At 38.5% G+C, this 22,374-nt stretch overlaps 1 protein-coding gene and 1 pseudogene across 1 annotated transcript; both read left to right on the top strand.

The window, feature by feature from the left end:
- The first annotated feature begins 1,710 nt into the window (after positions 1–1,710).
- On the top strand, positions 1,711–2,664 carry LOC140523326 (olfactory receptor 10Q1-like). Its single transcript, XM_072638251.1, has one exon. The coding sequence runs from the start codon at positions 1,711–1,713 to the stop codon at positions 2,662–2,664; it is 954 nt and encodes a 317-aa protein (XP_072494352.1).
- A 17,536-nt stretch (positions 2,665–20,200) lies between these two features.
- LOC140522053 (olfactory receptor 10Q1-like) lies at positions 20,201–21,148 on the top strand (annotated as a pseudogene).
- The last annotated feature ends 1,226 nt before the right edge of the window (positions 21,149–22,374 follow it).

Raw genomic sequence — 22,374 nt, 5'->3', positions numbered from 1 at the left:
AAAGAATGTGCCCTTGTTTGAGGAAATTATTTTAGAACTACTGTTCTTGCTACACCTTCCCAGTAAATACCCTTTTGGGAAATCTAATCAATGTCAACTGATGGTGGTTCATGAGCAAGATCACAATTATTACTAGTAATAATTACCATTATTACAAGATAACCCCTCAGGGCTACTCCTAGAACCTTGAAGAGAGAAGAGGTCAGGCCCTCCCTGGGGACCCAAACTTCTAGCATGAATGGCAGTTGGAAGAGGGAGGTATAGTAAATCAAGGGGAATCTAAGAACAACTATCCTTCTTCTTCTTCCTCCCCTCCACATTTCTCTTCCTTTATTTTGCTTCTGCTGCTTCTTTCATCTTCAACATTCTAGCCCTATGGGTAGAAGTTTACTATATTGGTCTTAGTCAAGAGAACTAGGCTGAAACCCTGCCTTCAGAATTTTCCAGTTAGGTGGCTTTGAACAAAGCAACACATCTTCTCTTTGATCAGTCTTTTCCTCTACAAAATGGACATAGTCTGTGTATAAGTATTTTTCTTTCACACATTTTCCTCCTTAGAATATTCACCTGATATCTTTGAGGCATGAAAGGCATGGTGTCTTTTTTGTAGTTTTTTATTGTGTCTTCTTAGGTGAATATTAATCTGGAGATAGAATGAATCAGATGAGAAACTGATCAAACGGTGAGAAGAACCATCTCAAATGCCCTTATCTACTGGTGACAGTAGCAGAGAATACTGAAGCTGGTAGCAACAGCAATTGGCTAGCTTGATGCAGGCCAGCATTGTGTTGCTCCAGCAGCCAATAGACCTCATCCTACAAGAGACACTGGCCCAACCAAGCTAGGAAATGTACTCAAAATCCATTGATTCTTGTCACTCCCAGAAGTAATCTTGATGAATAGGCCAGTAAAGAACAGAAGGTCCAGGCCAAGAATGTACCACATGATGACTTCAATCCTCTAATTGACTTCCTCAGTACCTTGGTCAATGAAGTTGGAGTCGACTCTCCCTGGAGATTTTCTTGTACATGTTTGTGTGTATGTGTGTGTGTGTGTGTGTGTGTGTGTGTGTGTATCTGCACTTGCATGAGAGTGTATAAGATTGGGCAGGCCCTTGGTACATTTGGTATCAACCACTTTAAATCTGAGTCTGTGCTCTTCAAGAATTCCACTACAAAAAAGAGAAATGTACCTCTTGCTTTCAAAAGAGGTTTTTTTCTAATTTCTGTCTTTCCTAAGCCTTCTCAGTAATATACCTTTGTGAAAGCAAATAGATATATCCACAAATAAATATATCCACTGGTTAGCTAATATTCCTCAGAATGGGAGTTCATGAGTAATGATGTTAAAATCACAACCATTCAGGGTTACCACTAGAATGCTGGAGAACTGACCTCTGGAGATTCAACTTGCCTTTCCAAGTAAAACGTTGGTAGAGAGAGCAAAGAGAGTTTTCTAATGATAACATACAGTATTTGAGTGCAAGAGGTTATCAAGTACCATAGAGGTTATCAAGTTTTACTCCCTCCATAAACCAATGGAATTGAAGATCAAAGACATAAAATTAATTCTGCCAACTGATCCTTACTAAATGTTGAAAGTTCAAAATTCTTTCAGTCTATGCTTCTAGAAACAAAATTGAGAGTTGCAAATATTATCAAAGAAATACATTAATAGAGCTTGATTTTCTATTTTTCTTTGATAGGTGACATGTCTTCTCCTGATACTATTCATCTAAACCAATCTGGCCCCACTGAGTTTATATTTCGAATGTTCTCCTCTTCCCCCAAGGTCCAGGCCCTCCTCTTCTGCTTTTTCCTTTTTCTCTATATAATGATTCTCTGTGGGAACACTGCCATTATCTGGGTTGTGTATACACACATCTCCCTGCATACCTCCATGTACTTCTTCCTGTCCAACCTGTCCTTCCTGGAGATCTGTTATACCACTGCATTAGTACCACTGATGCTCTCCAACATCACTGAGGCCAGGAAACCCATCACATTGGCTGGTTGTGCAACTCAGTTGTTCTTTTTTGCCACCCTTGGCAGCACTGATTGTTTCTTATTGACTGTCATGGCATATGACCGTTATGTGGCCATCTGCCATCCCCTGCAGTATACTCTCATCATGACCCCAAAACTGTGTACTCAAATGGTGGCTGGTTCCCTGGGCCTTGCTCTCTCCCTTTCCCTGCCACTCACATCATTGGTCTTTACCCTGCCCTTCTGTGGACACTTATTGGAGGTCAACCATTTCTTCTGTGATATACCACCTGTACTACACCTGGCCTGTGCTGACACTCGTGTACCACAGGCTGTCCTCTATGTGATAAGCATGATTGTACTGACTGCCCCCTTCCTGATCATCTGCATTTCCTATGTCTTCATTACCATCACCATCTTGCAAATCCCATCAGCTGAGGGGCGCCAGAGAGCCTTCTCCACCTGCTCCTCCCATCTCACTGTGGTCTTCCTACAATATGGCTGTGGCAGTCTTGTGTACTTTCGGCCCCCTTCAACCACCCCTGCAGATGAGGATTGGCATCTTGCCTTGGTCTACACCTTTGTCACTCCCCTCCTCAACCCCATCATTTATACGTTAAGGAACAAAGATGTCAAAAATGCTCTGAAAAAAGTCATGAGCAAAAAAGACAGCCTCTGAGAATATGTGAAGGTAGAGGATAGGTATCTCATGATTGCTAAAACATAGGGCCTTTAAAAATCACAATTCCAATGCATCATTTCCCACAGGTTATACTTTCTTTGTTTTTTCAGCTTCTTAGTATGTGCTTAATGAATGCTTGTCAACTGACTGATTGATTGATTAGGTCCATATCACCACTGTTTTTGTTTTTTTTTTTTTTTTTTGAGACTACACCCAGGAGAACTAATGTGAATCAAAATACAAACTTTTTTATAAACAGACAGCCTTTTTTAAAGGAACACTCTGCGTTTCCTATATATCCTTCATTGTAGCAAAACTCATCATAGGATCATGGATTAAAGCTGAAAGACACCTTAGACATCATATATTCCAACCCCTTTTCTTCACGTAACATAGCTGAGGCCAAGAGAAGGGAAATGACTCATGGAGCTAGAGACTGGCAGAGTTGAGTGTGAACCTCAGGTTCCCTGACTTCATACTGATCAAACTTGACATCTAGCCATGCTCTTCTGCCATCTTGGGGCCCAATAGGAATTTGCCACTGTGAAATATGCCTCTTGAGGAAGGAGCCATAATAATTTTCCCATAGAAAAGAGCCTGTTTGATCATCATCATCATCATCACCATTTAAGAATATCACACATTCAGACACATACTAACTGTAGAACACTCACGAAAGTTCTAAAATAATAAGTTAGTGCTGAAATGTCTCTTCCTACTGTATTAGTGGAAAGAATTTCTGACACAGATAAAGTTAACAGTCTGAATTAAAATATAATATGTAAAATAACTAATTTTCTTCCAATAGATTTTGCCACTATCGGGGATGTAACTAGTTAGTCTACTAAAAAGCATAAAATGGGAATCTTGATTGTTATACAGGACAACTTGGCATTAACTGTGTGGCAATCATCTGAAATATCAGGTTATAAGGATATAGGATGAGACTACAGGGGTACTCAACATCCCCTCCCATTCCATGAGAAAGAAATGATATTGTAGAAGGGACAGCAGATATGGAGTCAGTGGTTCTCAGTGAAAATTTTATCTCTTTTTTTATTCCCTGTGTTAACTAGGACAAATCACTTATGCTCTTTGACAGTTAATTCTCCCACATTTAAAATGAAGTAGTTGGAATCAGTGATGACTAAGGTCCCTTGCAATCCTACAGACTATGACTTTAACTATCTTACCTTTGGGTAGAATCTTGTGGTTTTTCAGAGCACGTTTATTTTCTGCAAGTCCGTTACTAGATTTTAAGGTTATGATCCTTATCTATACTATAATACTATTATTGTTATTGTTGTTCCAGGATTATCTGACTCTTTATGACCCTATTTGGGGTTTTCTTGGCAAAGATATTGAAGTAGTTTGCCATTTTCTTCTCCAGCTCATGTTCAAGGTGAGGAAACTGAGACAGACGAGATTAAGTGATTTGCCTAGGGTTGTATAGTTAGGGAGTGTCTGAGGCCAGATTTGAACTTGGAAAGTTAAGTATTCCTGACTCCAGGCCCAGTACTCTATTCACTATGCCATCTCACTATTTACATTAACATTAGTAAATAGAAATTTTATCAATTATTAATAATTTTGAAATTCACAATATTAAATTTTATGTGTAAAACTAATATTTTAGAACATGTGAAATAACATATATAAAGCACTTCCCAAACCTTAAATCTCTATATTTTTGATATTTAGTTCTTTTTTCAGTCATGTGCAATATTTCATGGCCCCTTTGGAGGTTTTCTTGACAAAGATCCTGGAGCGGTTTCCCATTTCTGTCTCCAATTCATTTTCCAAATGAGGAAACTGAGACAAACAGAGTGAAGAAACTTGCTCAGAGCCATACGGCTAATGACTGAGGTAGAATTTGAATTCAGGTCTTCTTGACTCTAGGCCTGCAATTTATTGACTAAGCTCAAATCTGTCCAAATCTTTCTCTAAATACTAACAATTGCTATATAATAAGTAGTTTCAAATTTTATATAAATGGTTTCAGAAGAGAAAGAAATTACTCCACAGAGCTTTCGAAAGGGTGACGATAGGTTCACAACACTAGACTTAGAGGAGAGCACTGAGATTTTGGTTTGCCTGCCAATGGGACCTACGAAATGGCTCAGACTCAAAAACAGACTCTAGAGGCTGTATCTGTGATTTTATTCTGCTAATCACATTACAAAGAGCATTCTTTGTGATTGCCTCTGGACCTGGAAATGGTTACAGGGACATTCAAAGAGCATCAACCAACTGAAGTGAGTTTGGGTTTTTGGGTGTTTTTTCCCTACCTAAAAGCATGGGAGGAGACAAAAGTGTTGTAAGTCCATAGATGGAAAGAGGCCTCAGGCCATCCCCACCTCCACTTATCATCCAAACCCCTGTTTTTTGCCTCTTTGCATTTACTCTTCCCTGTTTTATGAGTTTTGAAAGCTCAGGAGAGTGGGTTACCAGAAATCTGGGACCTGGAATCCATCATACTGGGATTTGCCAGAAGTCAGATGGCAAGCCAGGAAATCCTGACCCCGTTTCTCAACCCATCCCAGAAGAAGTAGAAATGTGTATTTATAACTGGTTAGATGGATCTGGGGCACTAATCATTGGCAGTTGGAAACATTGGAATGAGAACTCAAAATGGGCAACGTTGGAGAAAGACCTAGAAACTGGAGACATAACCAGTTTTGGAAGAGTATAGAGTCTTGCTCCAATCTTATTGTCAGTATAATTATCATTATCATAACCTTGAGACCTAGGACAAGATTGGTCACCCTACCAAATGTTCAAAATCCAACTATGTAGAATGAAAAGTTCTAGAAATCTGTAGATCCAGCAGAAGGAATCAAAACTATGTGGGAACAACATTGTTCCTGCCATCTGATCAGTGAACCTACAAAAGATGAGATTACATCTCAATATATCCAACCAATTTCCCTCCCCCTACCCCAAAAATAACATTTATTGATTCGCACATTATTCTACAAATATTAAACACAGAAGAATTGCAGACAGAGAGCAACTTGTCTCAGGACCATTTCTATCAGCACCCCATCAAATATAAGATGAGGAGAGGAAAAAGAATGATCATAATAATGACAGTGACCATGAATAAAGGGTTTTAAGGATTTTGAAATATTTAACATACATTATCTCACTTGAACCTCAAAACAGGTGAATCCCTGCCTTTATTCTGACTTCTTGACTCCACCTCTCCCATAATTAAATGGGAAAAAATAGCAGCACCTACCTCCCCAGGTTGTTTGAAGATCAAATGAGATATTTATAAAGTGCTTAGCAGAATGCTTGACACATAGTAGATACTCTACAAATATAAATAACCATTGATGATTATGATGAAGAAGAGGATAATGCTTCAGTATACCGCTGGAGACCATGCCTCTCTCTCTGGATAATGTCCAAAGGGGCATGTTGGTCATCATTCCCTTCCCCAGCGTGTATTTTGTTCCTCATATTATAGACTTCATCTGGAGTTGATTTTAAAATTTAAGGTAATAATCAAGATTTTCACAATGCCAAGCTTTCTCCAGATCCCACATGAGAGATGGAAAAGATAGCGAGCATCAGCTTATTTTATGTTCTATGGGTCCTCTCCAGGAAGTACAAGTGAGTGACTTCGCACTGTGGTTCCTAGTCTGAGCAGGGGAGGTACTTTTTCAGTTTCTTCATCCAATCAACCAAGACTTTACAGTACATTATCAAGGTTGTTCATCACTTTTCTTCCTTCCTTGGGAACAGACTCCCTATTGGACTTCTGTACATCTTCTGTCTCTATCCAAATAGTCCAGTCTTAGCCTTGGTCCACTGCTCTTGGGAAAACACTCAAACCAGTGTCAGGAATGCCTGAACTGGACTGGAGCTGTCTAGAGGGGCCCTCCATGGCCTACTCTTTGGTCTTGGGGCAGTTATCTCAGGCTGAAGTTGCTAAGAGGGTTTCAATTGACTAGGTGGTTAAATCTGTTACCTTCAGTTTGTATTGTACAGCATAGCACACAGCAAGCTATGGAACATCTTAGCCTCAGTTTCCTCATCTCAAAACTGAGGATACCATGTCCTGTCCTGCCTTCTTCACATAACTCTTCTGAGTCATATGAGAGAGGATACAAAAACGTCTGATCAGTGATAGCACTGTTCAAAAATAAAAGATAGCTTCCCAAAAAATGGCATTGATCAGGGCCCATCAAGACCAATGGGATCAGAAAGAAGGCATGTCTGCAGGTTTCTTTAAAGAAGGTATTCCTAGATAGGTTAATTAATTTATTCATCAACTATCTATTTTATAACCACTACATATTAAATACTATTCTAGACCTAGTAAGAGATTTTCTAACACAATTTGTGATTTCATGGACATTCATAGAAATGTCCAATAAGGAAATTCCTTTTCCCAAGGCAGGTTGATTAGTACCTGGTCTATAATTTACAATTTTAGAAATTTGCCTGGGACAGTTAGATGAGGAATGGATGGAAGGCTGAATACATGAATGGATGAATAGATAGATGAATGGATGGGTACTTGGAAAATTATACAGAGCCTGCTTTTGCTCAGGCCCTGAGAATACAACTAGAAAAGATATGTAGTCTCTTGCCTCCAAAAAGTCAATTATAATAATTAATAATAATAACTTGAATTTTAATATTTGGAAAGCACTTTACAAACACTATCTTATTTAATCCTCAAAATTACCGTAGTAGGTAGATATTATTATAATCTCTATACAGACTTGAATTATTAGAGACAAAAAGAAGGTAAGTAACTTGCCCATGATCACACAGCTCATGATTATCTGAGGCCAGGTTTGAATTCAGATCTTCCTGATTCTCCCTCAAGTGATCATTGTACTATTTAAGTACTTCACATGTTACATACTAATAAGAGAGCTGGGACATAATGAATACTGAGGTAAGGAGAGTTCTCTCCGGGGTGGGGGGAGGCAAAGGTCACAAGATGGTTGAATGGAACTATATGTCAATCAATTATTGCAATACCCTTAACAGAAGAAATGAAAGTACTGATGGGATTACTTTTCCTAGAGTAACAAGGGGAAATGACTTACCCAGGGTAATACAGACAGAATGTTTCAAAAGTAGAACTATTCCTGTTTCTGAGGGTAAGTCTCTAGTCAATCAATAAATAAAGATTTATCAAGCATCTACTACGTGCTAAGCACTGTGCTAAATATTAAGGATATAAAAGGAGGGAAAACATAGTTCCGGACCTCAAGGACCTTAAAATCTAATTGGAGAGAAAACAATAAGATAAATAAATATATACACTCAAGTTTTTATATAGGATAAATAGCAAATTTTTAACAGAAGGAAAGAACTAGAATTAAGTGGAGATGGGGAAGGTTTCCAGTAAAAGAGGAGATTTTAGGTGGGACTTAAAGAAAGTAAAGAGGTCAGTAGGTGGAGCAGAGGAGGGACAGCATTCTGCACATTGGGGACAGCCACAGAATATACATGGAGCCAAGAGACAGAGCATCTTATTAGAGGAACAATCAGAAGACCAGTGTCATGGCATCAAAAACTAAATAATGAGGAATAAAGTGTAAGAAGACTGAAAAGGTAACACAATTAAGTTATGGAAGGTTTTGAATGGCAAGCAGAAAATTCTGTAATAAGACGCATGCTTTAGGAAGATCACTATAGTGACTGAATGGAGGATTTATTGAAATGGGGAGAGACCTGAGGCAAGCAGAACAAGTAGCAAGCCATTATAAATAGTCCAATCGCAGTACTGTCAGACTCCATAAGGGATTTAGAAAACACACTATTCCTAAAGTACATTTTATTTAAAGCTCTGTGATGATGACACTTGAGGAGATGTGAAGTTTAGAGAAGTTCTGAACACTTTGACTTCATGGGATATAGAGATTTACAGGGAAGTGAAACACAGAGATAATAACTTATTTATTCATTCAGTAAACACTTTGTTAAGGGTTATTATTGGATAAAATGACAGTTCCAAGGATACATGAACCTCAAAGTCATTTTTGAGGTAAGTTCTGTTTATTTGATTTTCTAGACAAGGATCAATGCAATATGTAACAATATTTATTGAAAAATGATCTAAAAGACCTAGAGGTCAACTTGGTACCCTTAGTCATCCAGTCATTCAGGACTCCTGACTCTCAAGCCCTGCCCTATTCCCCCCTCATCTCATATCCAGAACTATTTCCACAATATTAAAACTTAATGAATCTTAAGTTGTCATCAATTTTCATCTTTATTCTTTCCCACTGGAGAGAATTATTGGTACACAGCTTAAGTCTCTGATGGAGGAGCAGACAGAAGAGCAAACTCGCCTTCTAGTTCCAAAACACCACCCATGGCCTCCGCACAGAAAACCCAAGAGTATGTAACTGCCCATTAACTTTGTCTTTGTCATCCTCAATTCAAAATGCTTTCCCCAAATCTCAGATACATTTAAAAATAGCCACAGGGAAAACCACTGTGATTCAGTGAATCATTCCCCTGAAAGAAAACCTAAAGAGGACTCAAAATAACCTGGATAAGAAGACAACGTCTAACCTGTCAATGAACACAGAGATACTGTGTAAGGTAGCTGTGTTACTTGACGCAAGGAACACACCTGGATCACAATCTAAGAAGATTCTATGATGTTCATTACCCCAAAAACGTCTGTACTTGAAGGCTCTTAGCTTTGTGAAGGATATGAAATTTCACCCCATTTGCAGCTAAATGAAATCCAGCCAGAAAGCAGAGAGAGGAAGTCCATGCATCAACAAAAGTCTCTCCTTTATGGGAAATCCTGTCAATCTTCAATCCATTTAACTCAACAAGAACAAGTTGAGAATTATAAAGTGTTCCATGATCACTATTCGTGGAGCATCTCAAGACAAAGACAGTCTGGGAAAACAAGGTTTTCCCTAAATGGTTGATGGACTCAGAGTCATTGGATGGTGGTAAGGGAATATTATTTTTTCTTTATTTTCATTAGGTTACCTGAATAAAGAGTCTGGGATTCAGAGCTGGAAGCATCTTGGAGATCAGCTAGTCCAGTGCTTCTCATAGGACCCACCTTATACTCTTCAAAATCATGGAGGACCCCAAAGAGTTTTTATTCATGGTAGTTATAGTTATTAATATATTAAAAATTAAAATATCTTAGCATTTTTATGGAAATTGTTTTGACCTTAAAGATTCCTTTAAAAGATCTTAGGGAAATGTAGGGGTCACCAAGTCACACTTTGATAACTACTGGTGGAGCCCAACCCATTTATTTTACAGAGAATAAAACTAAGGTCTATAGACAATTGAACAAAAAAAGCTCTTTGGTCAGAGGACTTTGGTTCAAATCCCTTCTCTATACTTATGACCTATGTAACTATGAGCAAATCATTTCTCTTCCTGGGTGTCAATTTTTAATTTGTAAATTGAGAGGGTTTGTGCTAGGTAGTCTCTGAGGCCTCTTCCAGGTCTCAATCCTAGGTCACTTAAACACTCTAGGATTTGATTTCCTTTTCTGAAAATGAGAGAGGTTGGACTAGAAGGCCTCGGAGCTACCTCCCAACTATAGATTCATATTTAAATAATGACTTGCTCAAGAAGGTTTGACATTGAACCTAAAGTTCTCTGACTCCAAATCTAGGACCCATTCCTTAAGATCAAGCTTTTCTGGTATCATCAGCTTTTTGCTAATTGTCCCATCTCCTTGCCCTTGGGGAGGAGGGATCTCAGGGATTTCATAGACTTAAAGAGAGGCAGCAGAGATCTTTAAGGTTATCTACAAGAAAGACCTCATTTTACTTAAGAGACCACTCACATTCAGAACTAGTTCAGGGTCCCCTTTTGGCCATTGACTCATTAAGTCCCAGGTCTAGTGACCTGCTCTTTCTATTACCCAACTTTGCAATTGCTGAAAGTATGTTATCCTTGTATCCAAAAGTACAGGATAGTATATTATTCTCTCTTCAGGACTCTGTTGTCCAGTCAAACTGGTCTATTCTCTGTTCTTCACACTTCTATCATCTCTGCACCTTTTCACTGGCCATGCTTGAGAAGGACTCACGTCTCAACTCCATCTCATAGAATCCCTCTCTTCCTTTATGACCCAACTCTGGTGCCATCTTCTGCATGAGGCCATTCCTGATGCCTCGAAAAAACTATTAGCACCTGCCTTTCCAAAAGACTTTGTATTTATTAGCTGTGTTTATTAATTCACTTTGTATTGATGCGACACATACTTCATATCTACTTGCCATTTCCTCCGTTAGAATATAATTTTTTTTATCAGCAGGGTTTATTTCATTCTCTATACTTGTATCTCCAGTGCCTAATACTGTGTCTGGTCTATAGTATGCACATAATAATGCTTATAGAGATTATACTATTAGAGTGATGTAGAAGAAAAAAGCCTTCGGTTCTAATCCAGTCAATGCTATGGAATTCACTTTATGATCTCGGTATGTCAGGTCACCTTTCTGGTCTTCAGTTTTCTCATCTCTAAAGTGAAGAAATTAAACTCAATAATCTCTAAGATATATTTCATCTTTGATATGTTCCATCTTCTAAGTTCAAAAGTCTCTTTCACCTCTGAGATTTTTATCTTCTAAAGTGCCTTCTTACTCTGAAATTCTCTTTTCTATGGTTCCTTCTGTCTCAGACATTTTGTTTTCTGGGGCATCTTCCAGTTCTGACATGCCCTGCTCCATATTTCTTCCTGGACTTTCTGGGTTCTAAGGTCCCTCCCAGCTCAGGCATTTAAGGGCTCTGAATCCTTAGGGAACATCATCCTGATGAATACTTGGTCACTGGATCCAGAAGACTCAAGAGGAGAAAGTGAGGCTGGTGACCTTGCACAGCCCTCCCTCACTCAAAACAAAGACAAGTGCAAGTAAATGAGAGGAGAGGAAGGAAGAGGAGAGAAGATACTACTCACTCACAGGTTGTATTTGTCCTTCATTCTTGAAGAGTACCATGACATCAAGATGACATGACTTTCAGTTGACTTTGATTTGAGTGAGGGAGATCTCTGTAAGGTCACCAGCCTCACTTTCTTCTCCAGAGCCATCTGTGTCCTGTGATCTGATATTCACACTGTAGTAGATACTATTCAAGGAACAGAAGATACAAGTACAAATAATGAAATGATCCCTACTCTCAAGGAGCTTACGTTCTAATGGGGGAAACAAGTGCATATAAATAAATATGTACATTTCTAAAAATATATGATCACAAATATAAACATATTCAAAGTACCTAAATACAAATTAGTTGGGAGGGAGGGCACTAGCTCTTGGTAGGATTATGATAAGCTTTCTGCAAAAGATGATACTTGACCTACATCTTAAATGAAGAAAGGGACTCACTGAGGCAGAGTAAAAGAATGAGTGCATTCCATGCATTGAAAACGGCCAGTGCAAAAGCATGGACATGGAGCATTATGTGTAAGGAACAGAGAGGAGATCAGTTGGGTTGCATTACAGTGTGAAAAAGAGGGAGTAATAGTCAATAAAGATAAAAGGGGGTTTGGTGCCATGGTTGACAAGCTTTAAAAGCTCATCAGAGGAGTTTATTTTTATCACAGGGGCAATAGTAAGTCAGCGGAATTGACTGGGTTGGGAGAGTCACATGGTTAGATCAATGCTTAAGGAAATTACTTTGTCAGTAGCATATAGAATGGACTGGAGTAGGGGGCAAAAGAAAGTGGAAATATCAACTAGGAGGCTATTACAATAATCCAAGTGAGACTCAATAAAGGCTTGCGGAAGGCAGTAGATATGTGAGTGAAGAGAAGGGGTCAGATAACAAGAGCTCCTATGAAGGTAGAAACATTAATTGGGCATGTGGGATGAGGGAAATTGAAGAGTCTAGAGTAATTCTGGGATTAGAAACCTAAGAGAGTAAAAGGACTAGGGTGATTCAGACAGGAAAAGCGAATTTTGGAAGAAGGAAGATGTTACAGGGAAAGATGGGAAAACTGAGGCTCAGATAGCCAAAGAGGGTTGCCCATTGTCACCCCTGGAGTTAATAGCAGAGTTGGCATTCAAACCAAGATCCTGTAACTCAACTCCCAATGTTTTTTGCACCATGCTGAGGGAAAAACTTACCTCTACTGGTGTAGATGAAATTCCAGTCATGCCTTTTCATCTTGTATCATTTTTGTCCATGTCCTCCCAGAAACCCTCTATCATAAAGCTGCCCAGTGTGCCGAGAACTATCCTCAGAATCTTTGTACGTTTACTGGGTATAAGTACATTATCTGAACTGTCTTCTTAACCTTAAATAAGCCTTCAAAGTTGGAAACTTAAGTGTGGAAGTAAACTATTCCATGGTCTTCAGAGTTCTTTGCCTTGAAATCACTGCTCACTCAGACTCAGAGCATCTGTATTACACTGAAGCTTCCCTCAGATCAATTAAGTTCAACAAACATTCTTCAAGCTTGTCCTAAGGCCAGGAATCATAGGCTTAGAAAATCCTGCTGTTTTATCATCAGACAGTTAGAAGTCTGAGTCAGGAAATCCAGGGATTCTAAGGAACATGGAGCCTACTTTACAGGGCAGCTAGTTGGCAGACTAGATTGAGCACTGGACCTAGTCAGGAAACCAGAGTTCAAATCCAGTCTCAGATTTAATTGTTGCGTGACCCTGGGCAAATCACTTACCCTCAATTTGTCTCTGTTTCCTCATCTGGAAAATAGGGATAATAATAGCATCTATCTCCCACAATAATAATTGCAAAACATTTTACACAGTGCCTGGTATCTAGTAAAGACTCTATAAATGTGAGTTTTTCTCATTGTTATTTTTATTCAAGAAAACTGGAGTTCAGAGAGTGGAAGTCACTTGTCGAATATGACACAATTTGATAGTTATAGAGTTGCAATTGGAACCCAAGATTCTTGCTTCCTCATTCAAAGGAGCACCAGTTCTGTGAAGTGTCTTTTTTTAACCTAAGAATATCACTGTTTCTCTGTATAACTAAAGAAACTAAACAGATTCCTTTTCATGTCCCACACTCTATCAAAGGAAACGTTTCTTTCTTTCTCTAAATGGTGTATTGGTGTCCTTTCATCTACAGTATGTCCCAATGGGCTTAGAACATTTTTTAGCATTAATTTTTAAGGTTTAAAAAGCCTTAAGAGCTTAAATTTGCACTAGAATTTTGAGGTATAAAGTATACATGTGTATGTTTGTGTGCATGGGTGTGTGCACATTGGTGTGTATAGTGTTTGTGTGTGCATATAATGAGAGAAAAAGGAAATAACCATCACATTTCAATGACTGCCTCCAAGAATACAATTCTTCTTCTGACTCATAAATATTCCTACTAGTTCTATGCCCCAGAGACGAAAGGAAAAATGAAATGACTCATGTTCTAAAATATTTAGAGCATCTCTTTTTGTTCTGGCAAAAAATTGGAAAATGAGTCATCCCCTTGTGGAATTACTGAACAAATTACAGTCTATGAATGTGATGGAATACCAGTCCAGTAAAAAATTATGAAGGGGGCAGGTAGGGGGAGGTTCAGAAAAAACCTGTGAAAACTTCTATGAACTGATGCAAAATGCTGTGAGCAGAATTAGAACATTGTACGCAGTAACAGTAACATTGTAAAGAAAACAAACCTTGAAAGACTTAGTAACTCTGATCAATACAATGATCCCCCACAATTCCAAAGGACTCATAATAAAAAAATGCCATCCTCCTCCAGATAGATCTCCAGATTGACTCAAAGTACACATGGAAGCATAATTTTTCTCTTTCTCTTTATTTTTTGAAACATGTTTAATGTAAAAAAAAATGTTTTGTATGACTTCCTCTGCATAATGAGAATTGTATTTAGAATTGGGAGATAAAGAGTCATGTTTGAGGGACACCAAGAAGGGCAGTAAAAAATGTGAAAGGGAGTAAAGAGTAAGAAGATTGGAAACATTCTAAGGAGCCAGGGTATGAATGGCTTTAAAAATCGGAGTGTTTTATATTTGGTCCTGAAGGAATAGGGAGTCACTGGAATTTACTAAGAGAGTAGTGATGTCGCTAGACCAGCACTTTTTGCACTTTGGCAGCTGAGTGGAGGATGCATAGGAGTGGAAATAGAATGGAGGGAGTGAAATGTAGCAACAAGCTATTGCAATACTTCAGACATATGGGGATGAGGGCCTAGACCAGGGTAGTGATGGAATGAGAGAATTTATAGGGAAAAACTTATAAAGGTAGAAAGATCAAAATTTGGCAGCAGTTTACAAATATGGGGAGAGAGAAAAGTCAAGGATAATACCAGGTCTGGGAGTTAGTTGTGATAGGTAACATTCATTCATTTACTCAACAAGCATTTATTAGCTACCTACCATTTGCAAGACCTTTCACTTGACACTCAAGAAAAAGTCAAAATGGGCCAATCACCAGTCATGCAGAATTCTGCATTGCATGTGCTGTCATATAAGGTTTGGTGTTTTTGGAGGATAGTGGAAACAAGTTCATTTTAGTGAAATGTTTTTCCTGCTAAGTTCATTATGGGTAAGTTTGAATACCAGGAAGTGTCTTTGAGAGAAAAAGACTGTCATAGATTGGACCCAAGTCTTCTGAATCTCCGTTCAAGGTTCTTCTCAGTACATCCCAACCTTTTTGTGACTATTAAGATGGTATTAACTTAAATCTTTACCATTTTATACTGGAATGATTTACCAAAATATGCTTGTCTTCAATGGGAGAAAGGGCAAGAGAACAAGATTCACACCCATTAGTCCTCAAAGTCCAGATGTGCTCTTCAACTAGAAAACCCAAGAGCATCTAACTGCCCATTAACTTTGTCTTTGTTGTCCTCCTTTCTAAAAAATTTCCCAATCCCCTATGCTTCAGAAACCCATTTTTTGAGGAATACTGTTGAAATGACACTAAATAACAAAACCTGAGTAAATGAGACATAACTAGATTATGAATGGAAACACCAAGGACAACCTTTGCTGAGTTTCTAATCCTAGGGAGATACTTTGAGGCATGGGATATGAAAACTCCCCGGTACATTGGACAGAGTACCAATAAAGCATCTCCTCTCCAAAATCCTTGTAGTGAAGGGTACCAAAGACTCTCCTCACTTTCAACTCTATGAGGTTCAGCCAGAGAGAAGAAGCAGGAAGCCTACTTACAAGCCAATTTTTTTTCTTTTCACTTCTCTTTAGGAGTTCATGTGCCAATTGAAGGTTGTGGCCATTCCATTTGATTCACAGTCAAGAGAAGCGAAGAAAATGTGGGCATCTCTCTAGAAGATCTACCCCAGGAGCATCTCAAGGCAAAGGTAGACAATGGATCAGAGATTTTCCTCAGATGATTAATGGACTTAAAAGGCAATGAAAAGTAGTAAAGGGATAACATACTTCTCCCTTTTGTTCTCACTATTTGGCTTTGGGTCTTGGGATTTGGAGCTGAAATAGGTTTCACCTATTCTAGCCTCCCCCCTTTAAAGAACAAAGAACTAAGACACAGAGAAAGAATTCAACTTGCTTAATCAGAAACAGTACTGGAACACACTTCCCATAACTCAAAATCCAGGGTTCTTTCCAAAAAAACGGAATTATCTGGTGTCACCTTAGAAAGGCCTTTTAATTGGACTGTCCTTTCAGTCATTAGGCAGGATGAAATTTAAATTTGTCTTCAGAAACTTGCCGACTAATATCATTTAATATCATTGTGCCTCAGTTTTCTTATCTATAAAATAAGGATAATAATAGCATTTAGCTACTAGGATTATTGTGAGAAGCAAATGAGATGCTATTTGTAAAGTGCCTTTCAAATCTTAAAGTGTTATATAGATTGATGATGATGATGATGATGATGATGATGATGATGATGATGATGATGACACCAACTACATCATTTTATAGGAGAATTAGAGCCAGAGAAGGAAGGTGATTTGCCTATACTTAAGCAGTTGGTTAATGATTGAACCAGACACTATCCTTTCTGGCCTGTTCTTTTGACCAGTTATGTTGTTATTCAGTTGTTCAGTCACATGACCCCATGGACCATAACACACAAGGCTCTTCTATCCCCCCTTATCTGCCAATCTAATAACCAATGAGATGTCCAATCTGATGTTCATTTCTTCTGCAATACTGTATATCCTTCTCATCTTGTGTCATGTTCTTTTTCTTTCACCTTCAATCTTTCCCAACATCAGTGTCTTTTCCAATGAATCCTATCTTCTCATTATGTGGATATTTATTTAAGTATTTCATTATTTAACCTTCCAGTGAGCAGTCTGAATTAATTTCTTTAAGTGTTGACTGATCTGATCTCCTTGTTGTCCAAGGGACTCTCAAAAGTCTTCCTTCACTTGACAATTTCAAAGAATTCTGTGACATTCGACTTTCCTTATAGTCCAGCTATCATAGTCATTCATTGCTACTAGAAAAATTAAAGCTTTAACTATATGAACCTTTGTCAGCAAGGGTGATGTCTCTGCTTTTGAGTATGCTATCTATCCTTCTTAGGAGCAAGTATCTTTTAATTTAATGGCTGCAGTCACTGTCTGTGGTGATCTGTAAGCTCAAGAATATAAAACTGATCACTGCTTCCATTTCTTTTCCCTCTATTTGCCAGGAAATGATGGAACAAGTTACCAAAATCTTGGCTTTTTTTATGTTAAGTTTCAAATTAGTTTTTTTTTTAATAATCTCTTTTACCCTCGTCAAGAGGCTTCTTAATTCTTCTTCACTTTCTTCCATCAGAGTGATATCATCTTTGTATCTGACATTATTGATGTTTCTCCCAGTAACGTTAATTCCAGACTATAATGTAAATGTTTCATGGATGCTGCTATTATATCACCAAATGCATGGTAACTGATGTAACGCCATGGTGATATATATAGTAAAAAGATTTGAACTGGGAATTCCAACACACTATAATCTTTCTCTCAGTCTTCCTACATTTTGTGGACACTAGTTCATTGTCTAGGCTATTGAGTTACCCATCTCCAAGTTCAAAAGTCTTTTGCCACCACCAGGGAGAGAAAACATCCCAAGACCCTCTTGTATAGAATTTGATACTGTGTTATAATGGGTCATCTTTGAAGTACCTAAGCTTACATTCAGTTCAATTTTAAAAAGGAAAAAGAAAAGCGTTTATCAAGCACCAGTTTTGTATTGGGGAGTGGATTCAAGTAAAACTGCTCATCTATTATCAGGCAGAGGAGGAGAAGTGAAGCTCATTAGTTGCAGAGTTTTGTGTGTTTGTCCTTCGATGCCAAAAAAGACCATGCCATCAGAGAAATGATGACGTGACTTGCACTTGACTTTATTTTGAGGGAGGGAGGGCTGTGCAGGTCAGCAGCCTCACTTCTCTTCCAGAGCCATCTGAATCCAGTGACCAGATATTCATCAGGATGACTGGAGATGACCCAGGATGAGGCAATTGGGTTTAAGTGACTTGCTCAAGGTCACACAGCTAGTGAGTGTCAAGTGTCTGAGATTTGAACTCAGATCCTCCTGTCTCCTGCACTGGTGCTCTATCCACTGCACTACCTAGCTGCCCTTGCAGAGTTTTTAAAGGTACCTTAAAGAATGTCCAATCTATCTCTATTTTACTAATGAAAAGACAGGCCCAGAGAAGGGGAAATGATTTGCCCAAGTTAAACAGCTAGTTAATAGCACAGTAAAGAGAAGAATCTAGGCTTTCTGCTTCCTGGTTGAAAAAGGAGACATTTCTGCGAAGAGCTCTTTTTTTATAAACTAACATTACATCTATCTCTCTGAGTAATAGAGGTAAATGGATACCCTTTACTTTCTTGTGGCACAGTGGAGAGAATCCTGACCCTACAGGCAGAGAATTCAGGTTCAAATCTGCCTTTAATGCTTACTACCTATATGACCTTAGAAAAGTCACTTAATTGGCTCGAGCCTCAATTTCGTCATCTCCAAAATAAGGGGATGGGTCTAGGTAATGTCACAGTCTTCCAGCTGTGATTCTATGTTCCTTATTTTACTGATGAGAAAAATGAATCCCAGGGAGAAAAGTGATACATTCCAACTCCTAATAAATGACAGGCCAAAACTCTAAGATTTCTAATTCCTGTTGAAGTGCTTTTATCATGTTTAAAAGATAAATATTTAAATAAAATCTTTCAAAAACAACTTCAGGAACACATGTTAGCTACCATCAAATATTTTATGGGCTGACATATGAACAAAGAATTACAATTTTTCTATTTCCCTCCAGGGAACAGAACACAGGTGGGGTGGAAGCTATTTCAGCTTCATGTAGGGAAAAAACTTTCTCATAATTAGTACAATCCCACAGTAGAATGGGTTGCTTTGGGAGTTAGTGGAAGCTTATAAATGAAAGTTGAACGGCCACTTGCACACATTGTAAGAGTCATGCTTGTTCAGGACTTAATGGCTTCTGTGGTTCCATCAAACTCTGAAATTATGTGATATTCTCATTTGGACAGAAGCCTACAGGGCCACAACACAAAGAGAATGCATTTCAATCACAGTGCATTATGGTTGAGATTGGATTTATAAGCACTCTTCTTCTACCCTTCTCAACTATTTTCCACTTCTTTTTTATTAATTTTTTTAAACAATGAAAATTCAACTTTTCTTTGTCCCACTTTCTCCCTTCTCCCCTCATAGAGAAAGAAAGAAAAACAAAATCTTTGTTGCAAACATGTATAGTCATGCAAAACAAATTCCTCCTTTGGCCATGTCCAAACATATGTGCCTGTGTGTATGCACATATACACACATATTACCAAGAGAGGGAAGGAAGAAGGCAGGGAGAGAGAGAGGGAGAAGGACAGAGAGAGAGAGAGAGAGAGAGAGAGAGAGAGAGAGAGAGAGAGAGAGAGAGAGAGAGAGAGAGAGAGGGAGAGGGAGAGGGAGAGGGAGATAGAGAGAGAGAGAGAGAGAGAGAGAGAGAGAGAGAGAGATGTCTCAATCTGCATTCTGAGATAGCATGCTTAATCAGGAGTCTTCTGGAATCATAATTTTGAAAAGAATTCTAAAGTCTATCAAAGTCATTTATCTTTATAATAATGTTGTTATGTATAAATTGTTCACATGATTCTGCTGACTTCACTCTTAATTAGTTCATACAGAATTTCCCAGATTTTTCTGAAATTATGCCCTTCATTATTTCTTATAGCACCATAATATTCTATCACAATCATATACCATAATTTGTTCAGTCATTCCACAACTGATGGTCAACCCCTCAGTTTTCAATTCTTTGCCACAACAAAAAGGAGCTACTATAAGTATATTTGTGTATATAGGTCTTTTTCCTCCTCTTTGAAAAACTTCCAACATATAATGTCAAAGCTAAAAGTGACCTCAGAACACTAAACACAAAAGATCAAAACTTCAAGAGGTCTTAGAGGAAATTTAATAAAAGCCTCTTCATGAATCAGGTAAAATATATTGACCCCCAGAAATGTAAACTGATATGCCTAAGGTGATCTTAAAAGTCCTTGAGCTTTCACAATGCTATAAATTCAATTTTTATCATATCTAATTACTGGGCCAAATTTTCTATTTTTCTTTGGCAGGTGAGACATGTCTTCTCCATACACTTTCCAGCTCAACCAGTCTGGACCCACTGAATTTATGTTCCAAGTGTTCACCACTTCCCCCAGGATCTAGGCCCTTCTCTTCTGCTTCTTCCTCCTTCTCTATATGATGATTCTCTGTGGGAACACTGCCATCATCTGCGCTGTCTTCACCCACAGCTCCCTGCACACCCCTATGTATTTCTTCCTGTCCAACCTCTCCTTTCTGGAGATCTGTTACACCACAACTCTGGTACCTTTGATGCTTTCCAACATCTTTGGAGCCCAGAGACCCATCACATTGGCTGGCTGTGGGATCCAGATGTTCTTTTTTGTAACCCTTGGTGGGACTGACTGTTTCCTATTAGCTGTCATGGCATATGACCGCTATGTGGCCATCTGCCATCCCTTACACTATACTCTCATCATGACCCAGAAACTGTGTACCCGGATGGTGGTTGGCTCCCTGATCCTGGCTATTTTTCTTGCCTTGCACCTCACGTCATTGGTCTTTACTCTGCCCTTCTGTGGGCACCACAGGGTGATCAAACACTTCTTCTGTGATGTACCACCTGTCCTACGCCTGGCCTGTGCTGACACTCACATTCCCCAGGCTGTCGTCTACATGGTGAGCATCATTCTCCTGACCATCCCATTTGTGCTCATCTGCATCACCTACGTCTTCATCACTAACACCATCTTGCACATTCGCTCTGCTGAGGGCGGCCAGAGGGCCTTCTCTACCTGCTCCTCCCATCTCACTGTGGTCCTGATACAATATGGCTGCTGCAGTTTGGTCTATTTCCGTCCTCCATCAAGTATGACGGAGGAGGAGGATCGACAGCTTGCCTTGATCTATACCTTTGTCACCCCCCTGCTTAATCCCCTCATTTATAACCTTCGGAACAAGGATATCAAAAATGCTCTGAAAAAAATCATGAGAAATACTAGATAACCAGATCTACTCAGTATCAACCAATTTTTAACCATTTATTATGTGCTTATTATGTGGCAGAAACTATACTAAGCACTGAGGATAAAAAAAAATTAATAGTCCCTATCTTCAAGGAATTTAGATTCCATTGGAATTTTCTAACAGTTCCTGAATGGAAGGGGAAAATTAGGATTACTTACTTATGGTAGCCAAGAGATTTGTGGTTTATTTTTGCTGTTTTGTTTTTTTTAAACAAGTGTCCCAGTCTATGGCAAGCACAACCATTGACTTTAAAAACATAAATCGTAAATGTCACAGAGCTAGTAAATGCCAGAGGCAAAATTAAAACCCAAATTCCTGATGGCAAAATCAACTATCCATTAAGCCAGGTTAGATAAATAAAAAGTTTGGTGGAGTTCCTTTAGTTTTAAGACCTGCCCATAATTAACACATGAAGTACGCTGTTTCTGTCTCTACCTCCTCCTCCACACTCCAGTTCTCACTGCAAGGCAGACTTTTGAATCATCAGACCATATAATGCCCATTCTTGAGTGATGATTTTCAAGGTATTGCTATTGAAATTCCTTTTACAGGTTCACTGCTTTGATTACTTGAAAAAGTATTAACAAGCATAAAGCTCTACTAATTAGAAATTCTAGCAAAGTGCAAATGCAGGCAAAAAGTGAATCCAGAAGACAAAAGTAGAATTATTATTTGTGGTGCTTCTCATGGAGTGAAGGTAGACTTCCTTCACCTTGCCAGAAATCCCTCGCAAAATAAATAGTACCAAGTCTTGTGCAATCTTTATTATCCATCATTTCAGTTTTTATCACAAACTGGAGGAATATTCACATTGTCTGTAGTCAAGTAGCAATGCAAACCACCTTATCACAGTTGGATCTAGTTGGATCCAGTATTGCAGGCACACACACACAAATATATACACTGATATGCATGTACATACAAACTTAATTGAACTATAAATGTGCTTGGAAATAAAGGGAATGTTAAGATAAAAGGAATGTTAAGGTAGGAGTGCAGAATTCAACCCAATGATAAATAGTATCCATTATCAAGGTGGCTTTTCCTTTGATTCTTCTTCTGGCAGACCAAGATCTCCAGTGTTTTTGTTTTTGTTTTTTTTTTGTAAGAAATTTATGTTGTTACTGTAAACATATTTGCTCCAGTCTTATATAAACATATGGATGCTCTCAGGATATGCTGAGATTATCAGAGAAAGCCTTTAT

Source organism: Notamacropus eugenii, chromosome 2 (genome assembly GCF_028372415.1).
Source record: "Notamacropus eugenii isolate mMacEug1 chromosome 2, mMacEug1.pri_v2, whole genome shotgun sequence".
Classification (NCBI taxonomy): Eukaryota; Metazoa; Chordata; class Mammalia; order Diprotodontia; family Macropodidae; genus Notamacropus; species Notamacropus eugenii.
Note: the sequence above shows the minus strand (reverse complement) of the source record. Positions and strands in the feature narration are given on the sequence as shown.